General features: G+C 56.8%; 11 protein-coding genes across 11 annotated transcripts; 8 read left to right on the plus strand and 3 right to left on the minus strand.

The window, feature by feature from the left end:
• Positions 1-246: 246 nt before the first annotated feature.
• Positions 247-1,088, plus strand: BXZ73DRAFT_79228 (uncharacterized protein; the record flags this gene model as incomplete). The annotated part of the gene is made up of 2 exons (XM_048023042.1): positions 247-326; positions 380-1,088. The coding sequence occupies 2 exons, from the start codon at positions 247-249 to the stop codon at positions 1,086-1,088; spliced, it is 789 nt and encodes a 262-aa protein (XP_047875727.1).
• Positions 1,089-2,482: 1,394 nt separating this feature from the next.
• Positions 2,483-3,744, minus strand: BXZ73DRAFT_91250 (alpha/beta-hydrolase; the record flags this gene model as incomplete). The annotated part of the gene is made up of 6 exons (XM_048025910.1): positions 2,483-2,737; positions 2,848-2,955; positions 3,033-3,216; positions 3,277-3,349; positions 3,413-3,481; positions 3,555-3,744. The coding sequence occupies 6 exons, from the start codon at positions 3,742-3,744 to the stop codon at positions 2,483-2,485; spliced, it is 879 nt and encodes a 292-aa protein (XP_047875728.1).
• Positions 3,745-4,620: 876 nt separating this feature from the next.
• Positions 4,621-5,478, plus strand: BXZ73DRAFT_91251 (uncharacterized protein; the record flags this gene model as incomplete). Its single annotated transcript, XM_048025911.1, has 2 exons — positions 4,621-4,700; positions 4,764-5,478. The coding sequence occupies 2 exons, from the start codon at positions 4,621-4,623 to the stop codon at positions 5,476-5,478; spliced, it is 795 nt and encodes a 264-aa protein (XP_047875729.1).
• Positions 5,479-5,798: 320 nt separating this feature from the next.
• BXZ73DRAFT_50393 (histone-fold-containing protein) lies at positions 5,799-6,546 on the plus strand (the record flags this gene model as incomplete). The annotated part of the gene is made up of 4 exons (XM_048020426.1): positions 5,799-5,963; positions 6,046-6,181; positions 6,238-6,279; positions 6,338-6,546. 4 exons carry the CDS (start codon positions 5,799-5,801, stop codon positions 6,544-6,546), a joined length of 552 nt encoding a protein of 183 aa, XP_047875730.1.
• Positions 6,547-8,086: 1,540 nt separating this feature from the next.
• BXZ73DRAFT_1879 (uncharacterized protein) lies at positions 8,087-9,468 on the plus strand (the record flags this gene model as incomplete). Its single annotated transcript, XM_048017571.1, has 11 exons — positions 8,087-8,149; positions 8,205-8,241; positions 8,308-8,330; positions 8,382-8,424; positions 8,476-8,504; positions 8,593-8,785; positions 8,835-8,861; positions 8,924-8,951; positions 8,992-9,159; positions 9,213-9,290; positions 9,387-9,468. Coding segments are annotated over 11 exons (771 nt in total), but the record flags the coding sequence as incomplete, so codon positions are not given.
• Positions 9,469-10,200: 732 nt separating this feature from the next.
• BXZ73DRAFT_91252 (CPSF A subunit region-domain-containing protein) lies at positions 10,201-14,765 on the plus strand (the record flags this gene model as incomplete). The annotated part of the gene is made up of 16 exons (XM_048025912.1): positions 10,201-10,407; positions 10,467-10,732; positions 10,790-11,305; positions 11,367-11,484; positions 11,533-11,868; positions 11,924-12,069; positions 12,124-12,540; positions 12,595-13,049; positions 13,100-13,218; positions 13,274-13,292; positions 13,328-13,426; positions 13,491-13,768; positions 13,828-14,091; positions 14,148-14,256; positions 14,312-14,495; positions 14,564-14,765. 16 exons carry the CDS (start codon positions 10,201-10,203, stop codon positions 14,763-14,765), a joined length of 3,735 nt encoding a protein of 1,244 aa, XP_047875732.1.
• Positions 14,766-15,803: 1,038 nt separating this feature from the next.
• On the minus strand, positions 15,804-17,014 carry BXZ73DRAFT_50373 (HET-domain-containing protein; the record flags this gene model as incomplete). Its single annotated transcript, XM_048020421.1, has 2 exons — positions 15,804-16,562; positions 16,619-17,014. The coding sequence occupies 2 exons, from the start codon at positions 17,012-17,014 to the stop codon at positions 15,804-15,806; spliced, it is 1,155 nt and encodes a 384-aa protein (XP_047875733.1).
• Positions 17,015-17,864: 850 nt separating this feature from the next.
• On the plus strand, positions 17,865-19,422 carry BXZ73DRAFT_103525 (quinone oxidoreductase; the record flags this gene model as incomplete). Its single annotated transcript, XM_048015608.1, has 9 exons — positions 17,865-17,978; positions 18,056-18,184; positions 18,298-18,403; positions 18,494-18,608; positions 18,676-18,914; positions 18,978-19,089; positions 19,159-19,231; positions 19,281-19,339; positions 19,395-19,422. 9 exons carry the CDS (start codon positions 17,865-17,867, stop codon positions 19,420-19,422), a joined length of 975 nt encoding a protein of 324 aa, XP_047875734.1.
• A 63-nt stretch (positions 19,423-19,485) lies between these two features.
• BXZ73DRAFT_91254 (uncharacterized protein) lies at positions 19,486-20,876 on the minus strand (the record flags this gene model as incomplete). The annotated part of the gene is made up of 8 exons (XM_048025913.1): positions 19,486-19,522; positions 19,576-19,667; positions 19,822-20,121; positions 20,164-20,219; positions 20,270-20,382; positions 20,504-20,572; positions 20,636-20,715; positions 20,793-20,876. The coding sequence occupies 8 exons, from the start codon at positions 20,874-20,876 to the stop codon at positions 19,486-19,488; spliced, it is 831 nt and encodes a 276-aa protein (XP_047875735.1).
• A 353-nt stretch (positions 20,877-21,229) lies between these two features.
• Positions 21,230-22,249, plus strand: BXZ73DRAFT_50372 (HIT-like protein; the record flags this gene model as incomplete). Its single annotated transcript, XM_048020420.1, has 4 exons — positions 21,230-21,401; positions 21,619-21,753; positions 21,859-21,920; positions 22,037-22,249. The coding sequence occupies 4 exons, from the start codon at positions 21,230-21,232 to the stop codon at positions 22,247-22,249; spliced, it is 582 nt and encodes a 193-aa protein (XP_047875736.1).
• A 1,648-nt stretch (positions 22,250-23,897) lies between these two features.
• BXZ73DRAFT_91256 (acid protease) lies at positions 23,898-25,337 on the plus strand (the record flags this gene model as incomplete). The annotated part of the gene is made up of 5 exons (XM_048025914.1): positions 23,898-24,073; positions 24,124-24,637; positions 24,692-25,098; positions 25,167-25,206; positions 25,248-25,337. 5 exons carry the CDS (start codon positions 23,898-23,900, stop codon positions 25,335-25,337), a joined length of 1,227 nt encoding a protein of 408 aa, XP_047875737.1.
• Between the last annotated feature and the right edge of the window lie 1,100 nt (positions 25,338-26,437).

Here is a 26,437-nt window from a genome sequence, read left to right on the forward strand (position 1 = left end):
TACGCTTGCCGCGATCCACAGAACATTCTGGTCGAAAATATTCCATCGGCACCATGTGGATATGCAGCTATATTATGCAGGCCATCTGAGAAAGCTAGAAGTTCTGAGCGGATGACTGGTGTAATCTGTTGTGGCGGCCTGCTGGCGCTGACTCGGATCCTCGTGGAGTGGGAACCTCGTTCAAGTATAAGAGCCAGCACGATATAAGCGCAGCTTGATGCGTTTCCCAAGAGCCCACGTCTCAGCATGCTCGAGCCCATCGTGTTCTACGACATCCCAAGCAACTCGAAGAATGTCGCTTGGTCTCCCAACACCTGGAAAACACGGTCAGTGCTGCGGATCCCTGCTGGTGACGCGTCGTTTCTCACTTTCCGCCTAGTTACACCTTGAACGTCAAGGGACTCCCCTATAAGACCGTATGGGTTGAGTACCCCGACATCGCGCGGTTGTGCGACAAGCTCGGCCCAGACGCGACTTGGGTCGGTCGCAGTGGAATCCCGATCGGCACGCTCCCCATCATCTACGACCCCAACACGAGGCGCATCGTCCCCGAATCGGCCGCCATCGCGCGATACCTGGACAGGACGTACCCAGACACCCCGGCGGTCATCCCGCGCGAGACCGAGGTCCTCGTGAAAGCGTTCCAGTCCGCGGTGTATGCGGCGTTCGCGGACGGCTTTGGACGGCTCATCGTCCCCGCGGCGCATCGCGTGCTGCGGGCGGCCAGCCAGCCGTTCTTCCGGAGCACGCGCGAGGAGGACTACAAGGCGACGCTGGAGGAGCTCGCGCCGGAGGGCAGCGCGCAGCGCGAGGAGTACTGGAAGCAAATCGAGCAGGGTTTCAGGCAGATCGAGGTGTGGTACGAGGCGGACGGGTCGAGCAGGTTGCTGGTCATGGGCGACGAGCGCGGGGTGTCGTTTGCGGACTTCATCGTCGCGGGTTGGTGCGTGTGGTGCCGCGAGTGCTTCGGCGAGGGATCGGAGGAATGGGGCAGGATAAAGCAGTGGAACGGGGGGAGATGGGCGAAATTGCTGGCAAAGATGGAGCAGTACTCATTTGTTGACCAGGGAGAGGATTTGCAGCTTTGAAAGCAACTTGACACATTGTCGCATCGCGTACAGATACACAGAGGAGATGTCATGGGATGCATAAGAACAAGCCTCGGTCTCAGTGGCAGCAAGTAAGGCAGCAAAGACAGCAAAACGAGATGAGAGTCACGTGATGTCATCTCAATGTTCGGGTTGCATTGTGCAAGTTCCTCGACAACAACTTCCGTGTACGTGCCAATTGGTCCCCGAGGCTGGCTCAAGCACAGTCGCGTGGACATGCTCTTACTCATGCCATCGATTGGGATGACTCATGGCGAGTACCATGAAAGCCAAAGAATTCAGAAGCTGGGCTCGGACCGTAAGCCAGGCGCTTTCTGGAAGTGCATTTAACTCTGCGTCCCGAGGCATATTGAAACCCCAACATCACATTAATGTCGCAGCCCCTCATCTTCTACGACATCCCGGGAAATGCAGCTAAAGCGTGGTCACCAAACACCTGGAAGACGCGGTGAGCTTGATTTCCCTGCGACCTTCGACATCGATCGTGCTCAAGGCTATCGATGGCCATAGCTATTGCCTAAACTACAAGCGCATCCCCTATACCACCGTCTGGGTCGGATACCCGGACATCGCCCCACTCTGCAAGAAGCTCGGCGCCCCCAAGACCGGCGCGCCCCCCATGGCCGAGTACACCCTGCCGACGATCTACGACCCCAACACCGAACGCGCGGTCTCCGAGTCCATCGAGATCGCCCGCTACCTCGACGCGACGTACCCGGACACCCCGCGCCTGATCCCCGCCGAGGCCGACGCGCTGCACGCCGCGTTCGAGACCGCGTTCCGCGCGCTCACCGCGCCTGACATGCTCATGCTCATCCTGCCCCCGATCGGCGCGCAGCTGAACCCGAGGAGCGCGGAGTACTTCGCCCGCCGCCGCGCGGAGGTCTTCGGGCTCCCGCTGGACGCGATGGCGCCGGCGGGGAGCGAGAAGCGCGCGGGGCATCTCGCGGCGATGGCCAAGGCGTTCGAGACGATCGCGGGGTGGCTGGAGGCGGGGGAGGACAAGGACAAGGTGCTCTTCATGGGCGACAAGGTGGCGTACGTTGATATCGTGCTCGCGTCGTGGTTGAAGACATTCAGGATCGTCTTGGGTGAGGAGAGTGACCTGTGGATGGGGATTATGGCGATCAAAGGTGGGAGGTGGGGGAAGTTTGCGGCGGCATTCGAACCATATGAGGCGGTCGACGAGGGCACCAATCATGTACTTTGAACCTTGGGCGACCTTGGCGAATGTAAAACCACTGGGCAACATTCCTACCGTCGAACCGGGGGCACTTCAATGTGGCAACAGATAGTGTTACATTCCTTAGTGAACCTGCGTAACATCGTGACGGGTATTCCCTGCTAGTATACATATGAAGGCCGACTAGGCCTTAACAAAAGATGGTGCCCAAGTAAGTCCCTTCGTAAGGGCCAAGATGGTCGAGGATGTTGCTATCGAAGATGTTGGGTACCGTTGAGATCGTGCATTGCGAGTCCGTGGCATCGTCGTCAGGGCTGCACGCGTACGCTTTTCCGTTTGAGTCCAGGATGTGGATCTCCCCGTGGACGTGCCGGAACCCGAGAGAACGTCCGGGGACGATCGGGATCGGGTCGTGGTCGTGGTTGATGCGGACGAAATCGGACACCTGTTAGGAGTGAACGGCAGACACAGCAGAGATGAGCCGTGAGTAATCCGAGAGAATTGCGAGGGACGAGCCTTGGAGTCAAAGTAAGCAGCGTAGTCGGGGTTGCCGACGCGTGGGGTACCAAAGGTGACGGACTTGACATGAACACTCGACGGCAGGTTGAGTGTCATGAAGAGCGCCGACAGCTCGGCCAGTGCTCCTCCGAGCGAGTGCCCAACCTGTTGAACGTCATCCCATTCATTCAGCATCTGTTCTTCCAGGCAAAACATGGCACGCAGAGGGAAAGCATGCGCACCGTGATGACCGTGGTGGCACCCTTGCTGCTGAGGAGACTCTTGGTTTCAGCAAGGATAGCAGACGCTTCGATTGCGTGCTCGTTCGCGAAGCCCTCGTGCACCTCGGCGGAGGAAGGGATCCCAGGGAAGAGGGTCGCGTCGAGCGGCGCCAGGAAGAGGTCGACGTCCGTCAAATCCGAGAGGCTGCGAAGCGGTCCCACGTGTAAACGTCAACGATGGGAAATGGAACCAAGGAGAAGTCACGCACAACTGGGTGGATCAGTGCCTTCGTACGCGATGACCACCGCGTTTTGGTCAGGCCAGTACCCGACGTAGTCTGAGAAGCACGGTCATGGGGTCAGCGCGAGCCATGTGAAAGTGGGCAGAGAAGAGTGCTCACATTTCTGGACCGCGTTCCCGTCGCCACCGGCGAGCGAGGGCCGGAAGCTGGACACGGAGTCGCATGCGTCTATGGGCAAGGTGAGTCCATGAAGAGGCATATTGGGTGCCGCCGAATGGGTGGACAGGAGACATCGACGTACCACCGCACGACCAAGTCGCAGTGCCGTCGCAATATGCGGCGAGCGCAAACTGCGTGAAGGGCGCGTAGCTCGACATCTGCGTGGTTGATACGACATTGGCCTCCCGTGGTGACACTACTGTAGCGGCCGGGGCGGCCGCCACACGGAGCGTGACCAGAGCGCCGAGGAGGAGGGTACTGACGAAGTGCATCGTGAAAGGCGGGGTGAGTTCGTGCTTAAGGAGGGAGCGACGGCGATGCGGTAGTCCGTGCGTTGGGAGCCGGGACTCGAAGGAAGGCGAGAGGCGACCGACGGCGAGACACCACGGTACACAGTTGGTCTTATACCTACACAACGTCGGTGTTGGACCCGCATCGGCATCTCACCGTGACCTTCAGGTGTGCATGCTTCGAAGCCCGGTGCGTTGCCACTCGAAAGTACTGTTGCTGTGTGAAGCGGCGGCGCGAATCGGATGTCCGCCGATGCAGCAATGAAACGTCCGCGTGCCACATGAGCACGCGGTGGTCGAGTGCATTTCCCCGCAGACAACGCGGGGCCAGGGCCACGCGATCACGGTGTTGGGCCATCACTGCGGGGTAAGAAGCCGAGCACATCCTCGTGCGCGGTGCAACTCTCGCGCGCTTGCCGTGGGCTGCGGTGTCTGTACTGGAGGGTTAACATCAGATGAAGAGAGCAGAGATACAACCCGGGACGTACCGGATTGAATGCGTCTCCCACGGGAAGCATGAATTAGACAGCTTGTTGTGGTGGCTGCACTGAGGCTTGCGGGAACGGATCCCAGCGAAGCTGTGATGGCACATGGACATCTCCCGCGTGGCCAGTCATCTCGTGGTCTGCTCCATTTATGGAACCTGATCATGGCTTCATCCTCGATGCTGGAATCGACGCTCACAGTTCAAGAGGTGAAACTTTCCAGATAAGATTGCGGAATTCGGACTTGGGACTCGTGGGCTGACGCCCTACAGTCTTTCTAAGCAGATATGCGCATGAGTCATCTTCATGTGCATGCGGCAAACGCATATGCGTGCATATTGGCACTCGAGCCAATCGCACCGTGACATTCATGATGTCCAAACCCATCATATTCTACGACATCCCCTGCCTCAGCAAGTCCAAGGTATTCTCCCCGCACACCTGGAAAATCCGGTGAGCAAAACACGAATGGCAATGGTATCTGCCCCTGGGCCTGAGCGACGACGTACAACGCAGGCTGTCATTGAACTTCAAGGGTCTTCCATACAAAACAGTCTGGGTCGAGTATCCCGACATCCAGGCCCTGTGCAGGAAGATCGGGGCGTCGGCGGGGGACAAGGCGGAGGATGGCACGCCGATCTACACCCTCCCAGCCATCTATGACCCCAACACCAAAACCACCGTCTCCGACTCGATGGCAATCGCGCGATACTTGGACAAGACGTACCCAGACACACCCCGCCTGATCCCTCCTGGCACGGACGTCCTGACCGTCGCGTTCGAGAAGGCCCTCCACGGAACATTCGCACCTCCTCCCCCATTCCGATTCGTCATCATCCCTGCCGCTTTCGAGAAGCTGAGGGCGGCCAGTCAGCCATACTTCCGCGCGACTCGCGAAAAGCGCTTCAACAAGAAGATTGAAGATATCGCGCCCAAAGGTAGTGAATTCCGCGCGGAGTGCTGGAGGAAGACAGAGGAGGGCTTCAGCAAGATGGCCAAATGGTACGAAGCGGACGGAGAGGAGAAGCTGCTAGTCATGGGCGACAAGGGCGGGGCGTCGTATGCCGACTTCGTAATAGCCGGGGTGTTCAGCTGGTTCCGAGACTGCCTCGGCGAGGAGAGTGAGGAGTGGAAGAGCGTGGAGAAGTGGGACGGTGGCAGGTGGATCAGGTTGCTGTCAGTGATGGAGCAGTACTCAACCGTCGATGTCGGGGAAGAAGTGCGGCTTTGAGGGATTCAACAAGTCTGTTGCATTGTAGAAGCACTTCAATGTATATGGGCTCGGTCGTTGAACAAACAGTAGCAGACTGTAGCAGGGTGAAGGATGCGGTCATCATTTCGTGGTACATAATTACTTGCTAGGCGAATGTGACCAGGGTTGTGACTGTACGCGTCACCGTCTGTGGCTGGTCGCGTTCAACGCGCGCGCGTAAGTTGGGCCTGCATTTGCAAGATCCTCACTCTCGCATCTTGCTCTCTTCCTACCCCTCCGCACGTAAAGCAATGTCAGAGGTGTCTGCATCACAATTGGACATAACTCAAGATGAAACAATGGCCGCCGTTTCCCAAGATCAAGCCGTGCTCAGCGAGACGGTCGATGAACTCCCCACTGAATCAAAAACGAAACGTTCCAAAGCCCCAGATACACTGACACGAGAGCCCGGAAAGTCTATCTTTCCGTACACAAGAGTGCAGAAGATTCTGAAGGCGGATAAGGTACCGTGAGGTCTCTTCTGCGAAGGGGGACTGCAACTGATTGCGTCCCTCGGTCCATCCCATTTGCGCATGTGCGAACCAGGAGCTTGTAATGGTGCAGCGAGAAGCGGCCTTCTTGATCTCACGAGCGACGGAGGAGTTTGTTCAGAAATTGACTGAGGCGTCGCAGAGGGTAGCGGAAAGGGACCGAAGGACTACTGTGCAAGTGAAGGATCTGGGTGCGTTGTATGTGCTTCTTGCCCTCGAACCCATTTTGAACGCGATAGCATTCTAGTATCCTCGGTGCAGCGCGCAGAAGAGCTAGCGTTTCTCGAAGGTGGGTTCGGGAAATTCGAGCCAATGCGGGATGACGGAGAGACTGCGCTCGTTTATAGAACTTATTCCTGTTCTCGCCGAACTCAAGCCTCCCCCCACGACACGTCCAGGAAAGAGCAGGGCGAAAGCGAAAGCGCCTCAAGACCGTACACAAACCGCACTCGACCGTTTTGTTGCAAATCAGCCTGGGAGCGAGATCACGGGCACAAGCGGAGACCCGATAGAGAACATGGATGGAACTCTTTCGTTTGAACCCCCAGCATCATGACCGCCGGATGTAACGTTTGCAGGGGTGCTAGGGTTGATCCAGGCTGCATGACGCGTATATTGTTCGATGGTAAGTGTTGTCAATGTAAGTTTGGATGCACGGAGTTTACGCAACGACCACCCACCACCGTGTGGTCTAGATGATCAAGAAGGGTTGGCATCATAGATGCTGTGTGTTCGCATACTCACGAACGTCGACACGGACTTCAGAAAGCCACATGAGTGTGCACGGTGCACCAGGCAAGGCAACGGCGATTGGTGCCGACGTTTCTGGTCACTGCACACATTCTCTGATCCCGGAAGATGGCAATGGAGCAGGTTTGTTAAGTACCTGTTGCTGTAAATGTTGCCGCACCAGGCCCCGTATAATCATCTACTTTCCCAGGCGCCTGTCTCACTTTGCTAGATTTTACGCAATCCCGGCTTGCCATCGATCGGGATAACCATCTCTTCACAATGATCAATGACGAGCAAACATACGAAGGTGAAGTATTGCGGAGAAGGTTTGCCCACATTCACAGCGCGCCGTCATGTGGGCTTACTGTGCAGATTTCTTTTACTTCGGCTCAGAAATGGACAGGCGGATTGGTTGCGCACGCCCCGCGATATACGGCCGTGGCGGCTGACTTGACGCTCTCGGCATGTGTTCTCTCACACACTCTGCCATGTCGTGGCGTGAAATAGAGCCGAGAGATCGGGAGATGGGTCTGGCGTCGTTCAACAGAGACATTGCTGTGAGCATATTACAGGTCGCCGCCGCCGCCGGATTCGAGTATGGAAAACCTCGACGAGCTCATGGTGAGTCGAAAAGAGCAGCAGGTTCAATTGCCGGCACTGTGACTCGCCATGGGGCCGAACGACAGCTCAAGGCAGATGCGTTTATGAGGTTCCGATCGAGACGCACCCTGGCGACTCTCAGCAACAAGATTAAGGGTGAGGCCGGCGTTTCCCTTGAACACGTCTTCCCGCTCGGCGCCGACCGACTGACACCCTTGAGGCTTGCCAAGTCTTCTAAAAATTCCTGATACGACACTGAAGTTCTCATCCCACAGTTTCGATCGTTCATGTGGCCAGTCGCAAGACCCAAATATCCACGCACTCTCCGCGCTGAGGGATCTCACTGAACTCTCCAGCCCAGGCGCTCGCCAAGCGCTGTGGGGCAGTGACATGCGTTTGATGAGGAGAGAGTCATCGCTTCTAGTGTGGACGCGGGGGCGCTGTCTACACTACAGGTGTACGGCAGAGCTGGAGCGCAGCCCGTGAGCTCGTCATAAGAATGGAGCAGCGGTGCGTCCATGTCATTTACTCCCCTCGCCTGCCGCTCTCTTCCTCTAATACCGCTTCTCAGTTCTACAGGCCCCGAGAAGCCATGGAATCGCCGTGGAATCAACAAAGCGAGCTGTGAGATATTCCTGATTCTAGGTTTCTAAGCGCGGACGCTCATGCTGAATACAATGTGCCGCACGGTGTAGTATGATCACTATCGTGAGCTGTACCTCTCCTCGTCGCGAAGAATTGTATACTCACATCATCATTGTCAGTATGTAGGCCTCGCGAGCTACACAGTTCTCGTCTGGGACCATCTAATTACGCTCGATGACGAGGTTCGCTGTGGCAGCTACCACATGTCATACGTTCAATGGGCTGATGCTATGACAGATCAAATACATCTGGGAGCGAACGAAGAACCTGCGCAGTCGTATGCAATTTCACTGCCGATATCAGCCCCAGGGAGCTATCGTCTCACTGCAGTTTCCCACAGCGACGATTTATCTATTCTTCCTGGTGAGTAAGGACGCTGCATCTTTATTCACATTCATTTCACCACCGTGGCAGAACCGATACCTCACTCCCATCGCGTTTCTCGGCAACTTGTACGGTAAGAGGGCTTTCCTTAGCTTCAAGGTTGCGACTGGCTCACGATGCTCAGCGTACCTCTCCAGCGCGTGGACACCGGAAGTGAGTCACCCTCTTCTCGTGACGGACTATTTGCTGATATCCTTGTAGACGTTTGTTGACTCAGTGCTGCATTATCTGCGATACTGAGGATATTTGCAGGTGCTCGCATTTTGTACGCTACGAAGGCAGCATGACTGTCATCGGCATTAATACCTCGGCTCTAATGATGCTCTTCCGGATTCACGGTCTCTACCGCCTGCAACCGGGGGCTACCGCAGCTGTAGCCCTAGTGTTCGTTGTCGAGCTTGCTACCAACGCTTGGTTGTTGACTCATGGAATAGGTAAGTGGTTCAACGCTCTGTATTTGTTCACTGCTTGACGAGAAGTCAGCCGTTCCGCACAGTCCTGGTATTCACGGTAAGCAAATTTGACCAAAACTTTGCTTCACAGGCCCCCTTCACTAATCTCAGATTCCCAAGGGTGCAGCATGATATTCGATCCTAATGTGTGGGTGTTGCTGCCCCATTTCGTCAAACGTTCCTCTTAGCTCCCTTCCCAGGAAAGGTGTCGCAGCCGCGGCATCCGCTTGGTTGCCGCTGGTGTTCGATACAACGGTTTTCGCCCTGACATTGTGGAAGACGTACAGCGGTCTCAAGTATCCAACAATTATGCGCACCACTCGCCTGTTCCTTCAGGAGGGTCTCATGTACTACGGGTGAGTCGAATGATACTTGACGTAGTCTCATCGGTTTTTCACGCGACATGAAGCGTGATATTCTGCGTCACTCTGGTGCTCACAATAATGATCCTTACCGCTCCGGATGGAATCAAGATGGTCATCGCTCAGTGAGTTATCATGCTATCATAGGACGACTTGATCTAAGTAGTGTTTCGGAATATCGAAGAACCGAATACCTGTGCGTCCTTCAGTGCTTGCTCCAGCCCGATGACTGAACACATGCGTCTTAGGATGACTGTAGCAATGATGTCTCGAATCACTCTTCACATGAAGAAGGAGCAACACAAGGTCCCACGATCGATTGCGTCGCATACGACCTACGAGCACACCTCGGATATAGAACGTTGTGGTTCGCCCATGACGTTCGACCTACCTCGGCGAATCGTGCCGCGGAGTCCACTCGCCACACCTGCACTCAGTCCTCAGGAAGAATTCGGCGTGTTGAGCTGGCACAGCGCCGCCTCCGCACCCGTGCCCCCACCGAACTTCAAGCAGTGTCATCCACCGGCGTGGCATGCGAAGAAAAACTCTTGGGGTGGAGAGGAAGTTTGGATTGAGCATGCTCATTCAGAAGTCATGCACGGGCCGCGGGCAGATGTCTAAAGCAACGCCTCACGATATGCAGATTCGGCGGTGTGTAAGTTGCCAAGTACTAGTGTACTATAGGATTCTCCTTTCAGTATACGCGTCTTGAAATTTTGCTGTGATATGTACCTTGATCTGTTGCCAGTTGGCTTACAGCAACCAGTACTAGTGGTATACTGGTACTTAGTCTTAGTAGTGGAGCGACATGATATATACTCACTCAAACTGTCTTTTGCCATGGTTGCATCGTGTGGCTGCCCCGGGCGAGTATGTGGGACCCAGTACGGCCCGGAAAGCCGATCGGTATCTTAGCTTGGAAGTGACGTCTTCGTGTGTATAAGCAACTTCCTCCTCCACACGCGACTCCGATATCTTCCTCCCGCCTGCTCTTTGTCGCCGCCGACGCCGGGGACGTTGCTCATACCGGTCAACATGCGCGTCGTAGGAACCTTCCATCCCCCGTCGTCGGTCGCGCGTTCGGTGAAATGTTCGCTCACCGAAGACGCTTCTCTTCAACATCTCGTCCTCGCAAAGACGGACAAACTTGAAGTATACTCTCTCCGACCAGATGGCCTCAAGAAGGAGTGTGTCACGGATATGTGGGGAAGGATTGTCGGTCTGCAGGCTGTCCCGTCTGAGGTGCGTGGCTGCGAAGATGCTTACTCTACCTGCAATTCACATTAGTCGCCACTTTGCAGGACACTGGCAGGTCTGACCTGCTGGTTATGACCGACCATCCTGATCCTAATCTCATTCTCATGTCGTACGTTGTCGATGCTGGGGCTCCGTCAGTGGTCCCGATAGGCTCTCTATCCCTCTACGATCGCGCGCTGCGACAGTCCGAGTTCGTTGTTGATTTTCAAGTCGACCCCACCGGCAGCATCGCGGTCGCGAGTTGCTACACAGGCAAATTGAAGGTGGTGGTGCTTGAGAAGGGAAAGTTGGGGGCCGCATTCGACGTTTCGTGAGTACAATCCGTAGGCTTTTGACGGCCTCCTCTTCTAATTGGTCTCCCGTTCAGCCATTCAGACTTGTATAACCTTCTCGCCTTCACCTTCCTCCATACCGAAAGCCATAATCAATACACTCTTGCTCTCCTCCATCTCAATCACCGCCAGGAGATCCAGCTAATTAGCCGTGATCTCGACCTAGCGGAATACGAACTCTCCCCAGACCCATCCACCCTTCTTTCGCATACACTTCTCCCGAGGAAGCGCTTTCCGTCTATAGACCCGCCTCCCATGCTCATACCTGTCGCCGGTTACTCGACCGGTAACGAAGACGACGAAGACGACGAAGCGAGTGCGATCCATCGCGGAGGAGTGTTGGTGCTCGGAGGGACGAGGCTCTCGTTCTACGAACACGCGTCAGACAGCGAACAAGAGACGCGCAAAGGGAAACAAAGCAGGGTCAACAAGCGTCGCTCAAGTGGGAAGAAGGAGGAGATTGCTCAAGCTAATGCGAAAGAAAGGGAGAGAGCAAGTCGGACACTGCCTCCACGCGCGAGCGTGAGATGGCCGTGGGCTGCAGTAACTGCGTAAGTCTACCAGTTATGGATCTGTGAGTGCGTAAGAGCTGAAGGTCATTCGACTGTGTAGTTGGTGCGATCCCGCCCGGAATTCTCGGCGGTTCATTCTGGGTGACGCATACGGTCGTCTGTCCATGCTGGCCTTCGACGACAAGCGCATGTACATCACGCTACTCCCTCTCGGCGAGGTGTGTACTGTCACGACAACCACTGGATTCTATTGACACGGACTTCAGACTTCACCCGCTACTTGCATGACGTACCTTTCCTCTCAAGTTCTCTATGTTGGCTCTCATTTCGGGGATTCACAAATCGTCCGCATACACCCATCTCCCATCGCCAATAGCAATTCCCCCACACTTCCTATACCTGCGGGTATCTCAACTCTTCCACCGTCTGCATTGGCCCCATCCGAGAAAGGGAAGGGAAGGGCGGTGGATGACGATTCGGATACAAGATTCAAAGGACGTGTTGTAGGTATGAAGGGGACATTCATCGAAGTTCTTCAGACGCACAGCAACATTGCACCAATTTGTGACGCTCTCTTGGAGGACATAGACGGGAGTGGGCAGGTAGGTCAAATGCAGACTTGTTTCCGAAATCCGCTCACGTTCCGTTCCTCTACAGCCTCAAGTTGTAACATGTTCCGGCGATCGTAACACAGGTTCCTTAAGAGTCATTCGTACAGAGGCGGATTTCCGGGAACATGCACGAATAGATGGGCTTCAGGGAATCACAGATGTCTGGCCCGTACGGCCGACATTTTTGGACTTGTGAGTCGGACGAAAAGGAATACAGTGTGCACATATGCTGATTTTGTTACTTAGTACGCATACACACCTTGCGGTGTCGGTCCTTCAAGGAACCCTGATCTTTGCGTTCTCCGGGAAGGACAGCATCACTCACCTTGATCCGGCATCTCTCGGATTCGTCACTGATGCCCCCACTTACGCGCTTGGAAATATTCCCCGGAGAAAAACAACCACTAGTGGCAAATCTGCGTATGTGGATTCTCCCTTGGTTGTCCAGATCACCCCCAAAGGAGTTCAGCTCGTGGAATGCGATCCTACTCTGGCCACGTTTGACCACTATGGAAGCTGGACTCCGCGTGATGCAGGCGGCGACTTCGTCGGTAGACAAGTCATTGCAGGCGCTATGAGTCCCAGCCAATACGTAGTGGGGCTCAGTGGCTGTCGTCTGGTGCTCCTTAACCTCGACCAAGACGACTCACTCAAGATCTACACGTATGTGCTATGGACGCCTTACTCTTTCATCTGATCTCTGAGTTAGTCCATCAGGCAACGTGACTTCCTGAACGAGATTTGTGCCATTTCCTGCAACCCATTCGACCCCTCCAAGAACTTCACAACCTCAGTAGCCGTCTCGTTCTGGGGCTCGAACTGCATCGAAGTACTCAACCCGGCTGCATCCCTCGCGACCACGCATAGTGTCTCGCTCTCCAGCCTACCGTGTTCCGTACTCCTCCACAACTTCGGCACTGGCACAAGCTCCTCTGGTCCTGACTTCCGACCACACCTTCTTGCTGGTCTGGCCGACGGTACAGTTGCGACATACGAAATACGTGGAACGAAGCTCGCAGAGCCGAAGACGAGTTCATTAGGAAATGCACCTGCGAGCCTCTCCGTTTGCGCGGTCGAGGACCAGTTGGTAGTTTTCGCGAGCGGAGCTCGCGCAAGCGTTTTGCATTGGAATGGTCACCGGTTGCGACCTTCACCTGTTGCCATCAAGGTGAGTCGTCTTGACATTTATGACATGTCCGTCGTCTCACGCCATTCTGTGCAGAACCTGGTCAAGGGAACGACACTGAATACCACTGCATTCCCTCCTGCTTAGCTATTGCCACATCGTCATCGTTGCTTGTCGGTAACCTTCGTGGGATGAGCAAAATGCAGATCAGTACGGTAAGCTTGATATTTATGGATTTGGACCCCGCCGTCTCATCGCTCCTATCACCAGATTCCACTGGGATCGGACTGTCCCCGGAGGATCATATTCCACGCAGAGCAACAGTGTTCGGCGTGGCTTGCACCAAAACTGCCATCGAGCGCGTAGGGGACATACCAGAGGTCACGAGCTCCTTCAAACTCATCGACGCTCACTCCTTCCAGCGTGAGTGCTTCGTAAACACCTGTCTTTCCCGCATTGTTTCACGCATATCTGCGTACTTCTATAGAGCTCGACAGTTTTGCATGCAAGCCAGATGAAGTGGCCTTCTCAGTATGCATCCTGTCGGTGCCAGGCCCAGTCCCCAGAACTGCATTCTGTGTGGGCACTGTTGTTTTCCGGCCAGAGGAGACGGAGCCTTCGCACGGGCGCATCGTTGTCCTGGGAGTGTCAAGCCACAGTCCGCGCTCTCTGGAGGTGCTTGCCTCCCATGAGGTCTATGGCGCAGTCTATACCATTGAACCCATTTCCGACGCATTGTTCGCAGCCGGGTCGGGACCTCTGTACGTGAACCATTTGTTGAACGTGACAATTCATACTCACTATACATACTCACTATACTTCAGGTGACCATCTTCAGGATCGAAGAGAGCGCTGCTGGCGAGACGATGACACACAGCGTCACGAAGGTCGCAGAGTGGAATCACAACTACGCTGTGACACAAATCGCGTTCGATGGCACCTACCTGCTGGTCTGCGATGCAATCAGCTCGGTTTCAGTGGTCCAATGGAACGAAGAGCGCGAGAAGATCGAGTGCGTTGCACGGGACTACAGTCCGCTGTGGCCAATGTCGATCGCAACCAGCGAGGACGGCGTCATTGGAAGCAATGTGAGTATGTCTCGTAAAAGATGTGACATCGTGGCTCATTCACCTTGTCCCTCCAGAGCGACTGCAACCTCTTTTCGTTTGTCCTCCAGTCACATGGCCAGCGGAAGATCCTTGAGAGGAACGGCATCTACTTCATCGACGACGTAGTGAACAAGATCATTCCCGGTATGCATCCTCACGTCCTTTTCACTCTGGCTCCGACTGATCGTCCTGCGCGCAGGCCGGCTCACTTCGGTGGACGCGACGGGCGACCAAACCGTGCGGCCTAGCCACGTCTTCTTCACCGCGTCCGGCCGCATCGGCGCAATCATGGAGGTGGGCGACGCTGAGGCGCTCCACATGACCGCCCTGCAGCGCAACATGGCGAAGACACTACTCGGCCCCGGCGAAGTCGACCACACCAAGTGCGTCTCCCTTCTGTCCTCTTAGCCCTTGACTTCTACTACGATACTAACAATCCGGGCATACATAGATGGCGCTCGCCGGCGAACGAGCATGGACACTCGGACGCGGAGAAGCAGTCGTTGGGATTCCTCGACGGCGACTTCTTGGAGACGTTCTTGTCTCACCCAGATCCAGAGATGTTCATGGAGGGTGACGTGGAGGCGGAGCGGATCACGATTCCGATAACCACTGTAAAGGACGTGCTGGTGCAGATGCAGAGCTTGCACTGATGGGTGGGTGTGTCGAGGATGAGCGGGGAGCAAGGAAATCGGTTCGGTAGAAATGTATCAATAGGTGTATTACTGTCGCTGTGCTGCACTAGAGAAGTGTATCTCGCATGGAGGACGACTTCGGTCGACACGCCATGAAAGACCAGTGGAGTCTAAGCTACACATACGCCTCTTTGACGTCGACGTGGAAATCGAGGGCCCGCCCATCGATGTACAACGGGCACTCCGTGAACCGCACAGTGAGGATCCGCATCTTCGCAAACGATGGGACGCTCCCAGGCTCGACCTGCCTTCCGGCGCGCTGCCCACGAGGCCTCCCCTCCTCCCACTGCGGTGGGATGGCCATCTGCGACGGGACCGCGAACGCCTTCGCTAACCCCGCCCACAGATCGATGTGGTCCTCCGCGCAATTGTGCCGCGCCCCTAAACCCTGGTCTTGCGGCGACACGCGCACTTGCACGGTCGCGAAGAGTGGGTCGCGCCCGCTGCGCTGCGCCCGCCCGGTGGTCTCCCCTCCGTGCGGCCGCAAGCGGTGGGGCGAGTACGGCATGTACGTCGGCCCGGACGACGCACCGCGGCAGCGCCCGAGCGTGACCGCGACGAGCTCCGTGGGCGGCGCGCTCGGGTCGGAGTCTAGATGGGTGTCGTGGAAGAAGAGCGTGAGCGGGGCGTCGCCCGTCCAAGGAAACGGCACCGACGTCGTGCGAACGAGCCTGAGCGCGTTCGCGGCCGCCAAGTGTGCCCACCGGAAGCGGAAGGGGGATTGTGAGGTGCCGCAGGTGCGGACGACGGAGAGCCCGACGTCGGTGAGCGGCGTGGTTTCGGCGCGGTAGGGCGCGCGGGCGTGCACGTACACGTCCGCGGCTGACCAGGGGTGCCGCCGGAGAGCGGAGTGGGAGGGAGGAATGAGGAGGCGGTGGTTGGCTGGCTGTTGGTGCTCCGGACCGTCCGCGGAGTTAGAGGCGAGGCCCCGCGCCCGCCCGCCGCAATGGAAGACGTCCAGGCCATCGATGCGCAGGTTCCCGTGTCTTCTGACGATTAGATACACTGGCTGCTTGTGCCGGACGCATGACAGGTCGAGGACGTGGTAGAGATCGTGGAGATGAGCGATGGGCAGTTGCACACGAATACCATGGGGTGTGATCGTTGCGGTTGTGTAAGCATAGCTGCGATCCTGCTGGTAAGTTTTGATAAGTAAGTGATATTCCAAATACCATGTGTAACGATGGCACTCACATTTGCGTCTGGCTTAAAATGGCTTGAGAAGCGAACGAACACGACGGAGCCTGCACCTTCGAAGCGAGAGGGGGAGTCTGCCAATAAGAAAAACTCCGGCTGCGTAAAGACCATTTGGGGGACGACTTCCCCAAAGGATGGGTGAGGCTCTCGCAGAATGGGGCCCCAGGCAAAAAGAGAGGTATCCACTGAGGTCTTCATGATCTCCTCCTGCAGGCGGTAGAAAGCCCGTGACCCTTCGCCGTAGAGAGTCGGCATGTTGATCCCGAACAACCCAAATAAACAGTACGCCTCGTCTTCGACCCGGGTTGTCTTGCGCTTCGACGCCCAGGACATGCGCGCTGCGACGCTCATGTCGGTGATGCTCCGCTCGAAACGAAGTACGGGCGCAGGGATTCCTGTTGCTTCTTCCAGCATCATGGCAAGATCGAGTTTGGTTCCCAATGGGATCCAGGACCGAGAAAGGAACACCACCTCCTTCGGTGCTACGAGCTCTTGTAGGGTCCACCCACGCCCGTGCCATTGACTGCGATGAAGGGAGTTACGCCGTGATTCGCCGTGCTATCAGTTTGCGGGTTCGGAATGAACGGTGAGAGCAGACAGCCATTGTCTTCGACGTCGGAGAGATAGACGTAGCATGTGTGGGAGAGGGAGTAGTACCGGAACATGGAGTTGATGGCTTCTGACAGCTCTGCGCTACTTGTCTTGTCGATGCAGCATGTGTCGGCCCAGGCCCACGCGTATCCATCCTTTTCCGCAAAAACAAGGAAAGCCCGAATCTTGGACGACACAAGGTCGCGCGGGTTGGTCGGGAGCTTAGGGGCGAGGCGTGTGGAGGATTTCATCATCAAAACATTCTCCTGACATCGCTCCTTGTAGCCTTGAAGCTTCTGAAACGTGTCCTCCAAGTCCATCGGCAGCCAGACATGAGAGAGGATAGCATATCCACCCGGTACGTCTTCTGGTCTAGAAAAAAAACTATGCTCTGCCCGGGAGGTGCTGATGAGCCACATCTGCATCGGAACGTCAGTCGGAGACGAGGAGAGTCAGATCACCGCACCTCGTAGGGATAGTGTTCTGTTTCCGTGATATCGTAGTTTGAGGTACGAGGCCAGGAGTGCGTCTGCGGGTTCGCCCTGGGTCGCTGGGTTATCGATGGCAGGTAGAGAGAAGGGAAGTGCCAGGAGCTATATGTCAAACGCTATACTTATCAAGGTTTCGGAGCACGCTAATTTGGTCACATCCGTGTCAACTGCGGGCGCTTTGGGTGCAATTCCTCAATGGGAACTTGCTGCATAAGTCATGCAGAAATAAGTAGTAAGACCTGGCCTTTCAAGTCAGAGTTCCACGTTTGTCATCACGGCAAGCCCCGGCCCTGGCGCCAGGCTGAAGCCCAGTCTGTCGGAGAAGTGTCGGAGATGACAATCCATGGGCTCCGCTCACTTCATGGGCGCTTCAAGCTTGCGTCAATTCCTTGCGTTCGAGCCAGCAAATAGTAAGCGCGTTGTGCGCACTTCAGTGAGAACGCCGTCCTTTTCTTTCTCGTCCAATGAACTGACAAGAGCCCTCATAACTTAGCTTGTTGCGAATGGGAGGATTTTTCCAGAAGCTGCTACCATCCCGGCCCGAATCGCGGAGAACTCAACTTCCGGCGTTCTGTTCCCTCTAAGACCTTGCACTGTTTGATTTCACATGGGAGTTTCGCTTGCTGACCGAGCGAGACCGGAAACCCAGTGCATGAGCTCGTAAGGGGGCTGTCAGTCGGCGCATATATATCGGGATCCGGAAGCTTAGCCCCTGGTCTCGACACAGTTCCGTTTCTCGCTCACTTTCCTCTGACTGCTCTTAACTTCCAGTACTAAGATGAGCTCCAAGATGCGCGCAATCCTCGTTAAGGACGGGAAAGGTCCGATCGAAAACCTCTTCATCGGAGAGGCCGAGCGGCCCTCTCCTGGACCCGGCATGGTCCTCGTCAAGGTATGCCTTACTAAAGCACAAGATCTGCAAAATTTCACACATCATTCGGATGTTTACTTCCATTTCCATACCTCCAGGTCAAAGCGTTTGGGCTGAACGGCATGGACCTCCTACAACGCGAAGGCCGATACCCCATGCCCCCGAGCTCGCCCACGATCATGGGCGTCGAGTTCTCTGGCACCGTCGTCCAGCCCCGGGCGTCCAGAGTGGCGTGAGGTGACGAAGTCCTCGGGCTCGCCCTCGGGGTACGTCGCCTCCCGCTCCCTCCTCCGTCTTCTCGCGGCGTTCGCGCTGACGCCTGCCATTCCCACACCCCCAGGGTGCGTACGGCGAGTATGTGGAAGTGCGGCACCGCAACCTCATCCGGAAGCCCGCGCATTTGTCCTGGGTCGATGCCGCGGGGATCATGGAGAACTACATCACCGGTGCGTCGCGTTTTGGGGCGCGATTGCAGACGCTTGCCGGTCAGCTGCGTGCAGAAAACTGACATTACGTGCGTTTGTGCGGGGCTGCAGCGTTCCAGGGCCTTGTCTTCCTTACGGGGATCAAGGCTGGCGACGACGTCCTCATCCATGCGGGTGCGTCCGGGGTTGGGGTCGCCGCGATCCAGCTCGCGCGGTTCTACGGGGCGTGAGCGTCCTCTGCCCTCCTTTCTTCTCCGTCCACCTTGAACTCACCTCTCATGACGCGTCCGTAGGAACACGGTGATCGCGACCGCGTCGTCGAAGGAGAAGCTCGACATGCTTCTCGCGATGCCCAACGGGGCCACACACGCGGTCAACTACCGGACGCAAGACTTCGCCGAGGAGGTCAAGACGATCACGAGCGGCAAGGGCGTCGACATTGTCATCGACATGGTCGGGCAGTCGCACTGGCAAAAGAACATCGCGTCGCTCGCGTTCGACGGGCAAATGGCGCTTCTCGCGTTCCTCAGTGGTGAGCAACTCGTCGTCTCTGGTACAGCCCTGTAGGAAAGTCATGTTCGCTGGCACACTGCAGGCAGCGTGGTGAAGGAGGTGGATCTCGCGCCCGTCATCTTCAAGCGCCTGCGGATCCAGGGCTCAACGCTACGCGCGCGGTCGGCAGACTACCATGCGGAGCTCATCGGCAGGTGTGCTTCTTCATATGTTTCTGTGCATGGAACGCCCTCTCATTGCGTCGCCCTTGCCGCATCTTCCAGGTTCAAGGCCGAGGCATTCGACTCCATCACCGGGAGTTCAGGGGATGGCCGCATTCGCACCTACATCCACAAGGTAATTTGAGTGATATGAAGACTCACAGAATACTCACGCTGTTTTCCAGGTCTACCCGTGGACTCAGATCCAGGAAGCTCATCGCGAGATGGAAGCGAGCAAGAACAGGTATGTGGACAACTTGTCTGCGAACGCCTGGGCTGAGCGCTGAGCGCTGGTACAGTGGCAAGATTGTGCTCGAGTTTGACTGAAACTACTCTTGAGGGTAGTATCATAGTCACGACCAGCTGTGCCTATAGCATACAATGTACAGATTATACGTTCAGGCTCCGAAACACACGGCAGTGGACTCTGCGCACCCAGTGTCAGCTACCGCAGTGGAAGAATGAGCGTTATCGACGAACCTGTCCTCCAAGAGCTCCCCCGACGGATCCGACATCCGGCACTCGGACCATGTTTCCACATCCCACTTGCACCACCCCCATCCGTCCTTCATCTGAGCACGACATCAGTCACGCTTCAAGTACAGGTGCCGAATGCGAGCTGGACGCTTACCTCGGGACGTTTATGTGGGGCAAGGATGACGAGCCACCGCGTCTTTGTGCTGCGAACAGAATAAACGCCTACAGTCGGAAACGGCCCGGAACGACGTACCTCAGCTCCCAGAGCAGGGAGAACAGTGCCGACGGCTTCTCGATGAGGTGCAACGCGAACGAACAGACCACCATTTCGATGATCCCATCGCCGTCTTGACTGCTCGATGCGCTTGTCACAGATGCAGTAGGACTGCGGATGATAAAGCTGGGTGACGGGGTCACAGGCGCAGACCCACCCTTGGGCGCCCCAATGGGCTTTGAAGCGATTTCTGGAAGCTGGCCTTCTGCGATGTCCTTGAAGGAAAGTGGGTGGGCGTAGAGGCCGGTGCGAGTGTGGAACGCTTGTGCAGTGTACTATGTCGGGGGAGGAGAGCGGGATTAAGAAAGAGAAGGGACGTATGGGCTTGGGAGGTACGTGCCGGGTCCGCAGCGAGGATGCAAGGCACCGTCATCTCAGGCGCAATGAGAGGGGCCTGCAACGGCTTGCGCGAGCGTGAAGCACGCTCTTCATCTGAATCGGGGACGTCTCTGGCTGCTGCTTGCGCATTCTTACGATCGGTGTAGCGATCGCGGCCTGCCTTCCACCACTCCATGATCGCCTGGGTTGCCTCACCACTTGAGACAGACGCGTTTAAAGAACAGGGCGGTATGGATATCCCATGGAGTACTCACCTGCCTTCCCTCGCGAATGGAGGATCAGACCCATTTCTACGCGGATGCCTGGAGCACGGAAGACGCACCGCAAGCCATGTCAAAGACCATGAACCTCTTTGCATCGATATGAGGTTGACGCATGGTCCACCACCTAACGTTACGGCAACGGATTTAGCATGCTGGCAGCGCAGCGAGGGTTCGGGGCGAGACGCGCCTGTTCATCCATAGGAAGAGGCAGCTCTTCACGCCCGGGAAGTGCGGATTGCGGTATGTCGCACCAACCTTTTTGTAGTACTAGACGCGATATTCCGAGCGATCAGCCTCGACCCACGCGGAACATGCATACGATGCGGCTAGGCGACATCGCCTACCTCGTCCACACCGTGCTCCGTGTAGTTGTCCCGCATTGAGCCCTTGAGGATGCCCGACACCTTATCCCGGTTCCCGCGCGACATGCTGCGAGTCGAATCCAGTGGAGGTTCTGGCGAGGTAGAAGGAAGAGAGGTGATCGGGCACAGTCGGGAAGCTCACGAGAGAAAAGCAGGGGCAGAGTGATCATACGAATGTTACGGCAGGCAGCAAGGCCGCCGGTCGGGAGCGACAGTTTCAGCGACAGCTTGCCCTGCACTCGGGCCTGTGCGGCCGGCGGGAGGCGCGCTCTCGCCCAGCTGCGGAGCCTTCTAGCCTCCTTGCCTTCCCTCTCCAGCCCTCCCGCAGCCTCGGCGCCCTCGCCGTGCCTCTCGTGCTCCTCGCCGTCCCTGCAAAACCCCAACGGACGTCACATCAAGCCACCCCTGCGCAACGTCCGATGACTTCTTACGTCCTCAAGGCGCACGAAGGGCGCCCCGTCCCCGAAGCGTGGAGGCCTCCAGTCTCCTCCACGACGACGAGCAACGCGAATTGCCCGTTCTGCGGGATCGTCGCGGGGACCATGCCCGCGTACCGCGTCTACGAAACCGACGCGGTCGTCGCGATACTAGGTGCTCGTCCCCTCCCGCCCGTCCCCTTCTCCAGCGCCGCGAGCGGGCTCGACTGACTCGCAGTGACAATTGTTCATGACTCGCCCTCTTGGCGGGGATGGTCGTCGTCGGCCTTCTCGCCGGCGCCCCTGCCCTTGTTGACGTGTAACGTCTCGGCGTTGGTTCTACGTCATCTCTATGGGGACGTACACGACGCGCCATTCGGAAATCGGAACAGACATTGCGCCTCTCCGCCCTGGACACACCCTCGTGATCCCTAAGACGCACGTCTCACGCGTATCGGAGCTGGAGGACGACTTTGCGGCCGAATGCGGGAGAGCAGTGTCCAAGGTCGCTCGGGCGATTGCTGCAGGTGTGTACACGCATATATGCCCTTCAATGCCATTTCAAGGCCGGCGGCCGTTGTGTTGCTCGTAGGTTTCTTGCCTCTTCTGCCGACGCTGACAGGTATGTTCAGGTCTCCGTAACACGGCCCTGAACGTTGTTTGCAATCAAGAGTACGCACAAGCCGTCCCCCACGTATGTGTAATCATCGCTCCAGGTCTTTCGTTACCACACATATTTCCCCAACCCCCTCCACTATGACTTGACTGGGAACCCCTACGCGAAACTGAATTATTCGCATTGCCCATTAGGTACACTACCACATCATTCCTGCTCCGAGGCCCGAAGGCGAAGCGAGCCAGGCGGCATCGACCCCGGGCAGGCTCATTGGGATCGCTCGCGAGGAACAAGCAAGCAAACCGCTCACTGAGAATGAGTTGCACTGGCGGGAGTTTGAAGCTCGTCATGAACTCGGCCCCGACGACGCTCAATCAATTGTAAAGCAGATACGAGCACATCTATGAATCGATCACATTTTACTCCCACATCTCCTGCGACTCCGAGTCCCTTCAAACAGTCGTTCAACTCGACACACATCAACACAGTCCACACGAAGTACCCAACCGCCTCCAACCGCGCACTCACCATGCGCTGAACGAGAGTGTCACCAAAATCGGGAATTCAGAGATGGGGATGTCCAGGCACTCGATCTCTAAGCCAAATGTCGAAGACCACACATGACAACAGGACCGAGCCCAATAGCCGAGGTATCATCGGCCCCTGGCCGTCGAGGTAAGCCCCGCATTAATATACGAAATCAGGTGTCTCATCCTAAATTCTTTTACCCGCACAGATCCGCGGTCGCGCACACTTTCACCTCGAGCCTTCGTCAGCGCAGTATCGCAAATTGACCACTGTGCCAGTATATGTACAATTGTCGTCGTCACGTCTCGTATTTATACTTACCTTCTGCTGGGCCTTCAGCTTCAGCTTTCCAGCCTGTGTGCGCCATCTGACGTTGCTGCGCTTGACGATGATTACATTACTCATTTCCACAGTGAACGCCACCCACCATGCGGATTTGTCCGGTGATTACTCAATGCCGCCCGGAGATAAGCTTCGACATGACCTTCTTCTGGCTACCGCTGGTGTGCAGGTGGCGGCATCCGTCAATACAAAGACGTGAGTCCATCTCTCTCCCGGTGTCACCATGTGCTCACGCTGCACCCGCCAAAATAGCACGACAATGAGGCGGCTGTCGGTCTTACACGCATGGAGACGTGCCACAGCAGTGATCGGGGTGCATCGTCAGCTGTGCGCTGCGCGCAGTAGGCTGTTACACGATAGCATGGGCGCATCAACATCTAAATAACAGCCATATGGTCAACACGGTTTGCGCGTTCAAGTCCAGTTCGAGATCGAACGCTACGGGTCGATGGCCAACAGCGAATCCACCAGCGATGGACGGTGTGGTTAAGGGAACTCCGAGTGCCAAGAGAATGACTGCAGGTATCGCTGGGGCTTGGCTCTCGAGTGGTGGTTGACGAGCGCCATCAACAGGGCAATGTGCACCCTGACGAAATCAAACTTGGGTGGAACCATGTGCAACGTCGATCAAGTCCACGTGCTTGTCCTCTTCCTCCCAGATAGACGCGCAATGCCCCACTCCGCCGACGCAGCAATCCACCTTCCCAGCGTCCAACCCCGCCCAACCCTGCCTTTCAGCTACTCGCTCCTTCAGTATCTCCGGCAGAACGCCCGAAGACAGCGACGGACCATCTGGTTCTCCCGTCGCTAACACCGATGCGCATGGTCAAGAGGTCCACATGGCATCCCGCCGATTGCATCGTTGCCCCACGCTGCTTCCATCACTGGTCCCCGACAGGTCTTGCATGGTCGAATGGCTCATGCGGATTGTGGCCGCTAGTTGGCTAAACACAGCACCGTCTAAGTTTAGCACAATCGCCGCTCCCCCGCATTGCCCTCCAGCGTCGTCCATACCATTTCATGTGATGGTTGCCTATACCCACCTCATCACTAGCAGAGCGATGCGGCAGTATAAAGACGGACCAACGTCCTTGCTGGATCCTCACCAGGTCTTTTCCTGTTCCCTACCTCCCGCACCAGCCCTCAGAACCTCTCAACTTCTCAGCTCGTTCACTCGACGCCGACATGTTCTGCAAGGCTACCTTGGTCACCGTTGCGCTCGCCCTCATGGCGTCCGCCAGCCCGCTCGCGACCACCAAGCGCGGCGTCGCCGTCCCCTTCACCAAGCGCTCCTCCGTGACGAACGCGGACGGCACCTTCAACGCTGACAAGGCTCAGATCGAGACCATTAAGACGATCAAGTACGCCGACCGCCGTCGTCTCTTCTGTTTGTTCTAACACACCGATGCAGCAAGCACCGTGCGAACCTGATGAACCTGGAGAAGAACGTGGGCTCGCACGTCTTCAAGCAGGGCGCGGAGATCAAGCCGCTCGCGGTCATCCCCGACCATCTCCTCGCCAAGCGCCAGAGCGAGTCGCTCACCGACGAGGACGACGACACCGAGTGGGCGGGCAAGATCTCTATCGGCACGCCCGCGCAGTCATTCCTCATCGACTTCGACACCGGCTCGTCCGACCTCTGGGTCCCCTCGAGCTCGTGCACTAGCTCGACGTGCAAGAAGAAGGACACGTACAAGAGCTCGTCGTCCTCCACGAGCTCGAAGAAGAGCGGCACGTTCGAGATCGAGTACGGCGACGGCTCCACCGTCTCCGGCCCGATCTACACCGACACCGTCAAGGTCGCGGGCGTCACCGCGAAGTCGCAGTACCTCTCCGCCGTCACCACGCTCTCGAGCAGCTTCAGCTCCGACCCGATCGATGGCATCCTTGGCCTCGCGTTCTCCTCGATCTCCAACCTTGGGGAGGTTCGTACCCACGTCCTCGCCCTTCGATCTCCACATACTCACCCCAACCCGCAGAACCCCTTCTTCAACACCGCGGTCGACCAGGGCACCGTCGACTCCGGCGTCTTCGGCTTCTACCTCGCCTCCACCGGCTCCGAGCTCTACCTCGGCGGCACCAACAGCGACCTCTACTCCGGCTCGCTCGAGTTCCACGACGTCGACAACTCCCAGGGCTTCTGGCAGATCCCCGGCGCGGAGATCTCCGCGGGCAGCAAGACCCCCGTCTCCGGCTTCGACACCATCATCGACTCCGGCACGACCCTCATGTACGGCCCGCCGTCGGCGGTCAAGACGTTCTACAAGGCGATCTCCGGCTCCGCCGTCGTCGACTCCTCCCAGGGCGAGTACTCGTACCCGTGCGGCTCGCTCCCCACCGTCGCGTTCTCCTGGGGCGGCCAGCAGTGGGAGGTCACCGAGGACAAGTGCGTCTTCTTGTGGTCCTTTGCCCGCGCCTGAAGCTAACGCGTCCTGCTCTCTTTTCTCTCAACAGCTTCAACCTCGGCGAGACTGAGAGCGGATCCGGGGAGTGCGTTGGTGCGCTCTTCGGGCAGGACCTCGGCCTTGGGACGAGGTTTGGCTGCTCGGCGACGCGTTCATGAAGAACGTCTACACTGCATTCTCGTTCGACGACACCGCGGTCGGCTTCGCCGAGCTCGCCTAAGCTATGGACTGTAGTATATGTAGTCACAAGATACCTGTACACGCACCATCACGGACTTGCCTCGTACACGCAATAACATACCTGCATTTTTCACGCTCACAAGCTTAAACGTGCTAAGAAACAGGTTTCAATATCCACGTAACAAGTGCAATGATAGGTAAACAAACAACATAGAGCACAGTAGTATTACAGAGTTCAGAACAGACGACGGTTGACTCGCAGTCTACATATCCTACCCTCCCATTCTGCTTCCGGAATCTCATGGTTGCACACACAGCGCACAGCCAGCTCGATAACGTCGCTCCACTTAGATGCTGCATTTCCTTGGCCGGTGCAGTCAATGCTCTCGAAGAGGGTTCGTACAGCCATCACGTGTTGCAAAAGCTTTGCGCCATCGCCACGGGCATGGACGTCGCTGGAGGGGACGAGAGCCTTGTGGAGGCGGCATGCCTCTTTGAAATTATCCCTGTGCAACACAACAACAAATCTATAAGTCAACCGGCGAGCAGAACGAAATGAAAGTCATGACACACCGTGCCACATTCATGTCCCTCCCCACCCCCTCCAACTCGAGGTGGTCTGTCGACGACTTGAGCCCCTGTTTCGCAGCGGACTTCTGTTGGTAGAGTACGTTCTTGATGTCCTCTACAGCGACGAGGAGGCACGGTACGACCCCGAGGTAGAGGCGGCGATACTTGCGCTGCCCACCGCACGCCCCGCGCGCGCGTTCGCGGAACTCGAGGGTCTTGGCGCGAACTGCCTCCTCCGCCTCGCCTCTGTACGCATGCTTCCGCCGGAGATAGGAGCGACAGACTTTGACGATGGTCTCGGCCGAATTATGCTGCTGGGCGCTGAACTCTCCTTGCTCCTGATGTTGAGAAGTCTCCGGGCCCTGTCCGAGGGCTTGCTGGAGCGGGGCGTCTCCGGTTGATGGATGGTCGAAGGAGGAGTCGTTGAGACGAGGGTCGATCTTTGTAACGTCTGATGTGACTGGCTCCTCAGAGGAGGAGGGACTAGACGCGAACCAAACAGGTTCCTCGATGGCTAAAGCTGAAAGGATGTCGGAGTGCTTTGTATACTCCAAGGTGCGGACCGTTCCA

This window comes from Epithele typhae, assembly GCF_022376455.1.
Source record: "Epithele typhae strain CBS 203.58 chromosome Unknown BXZ73scaffold_41, whole genome shotgun sequence".
In the NCBI taxonomy this organism is placed as follows: Eukaryota; Fungi; Basidiomycota; class Agaricomycetes; order Polyporales; family Epitheliaceae; genus Epithele; species Epithele typhae.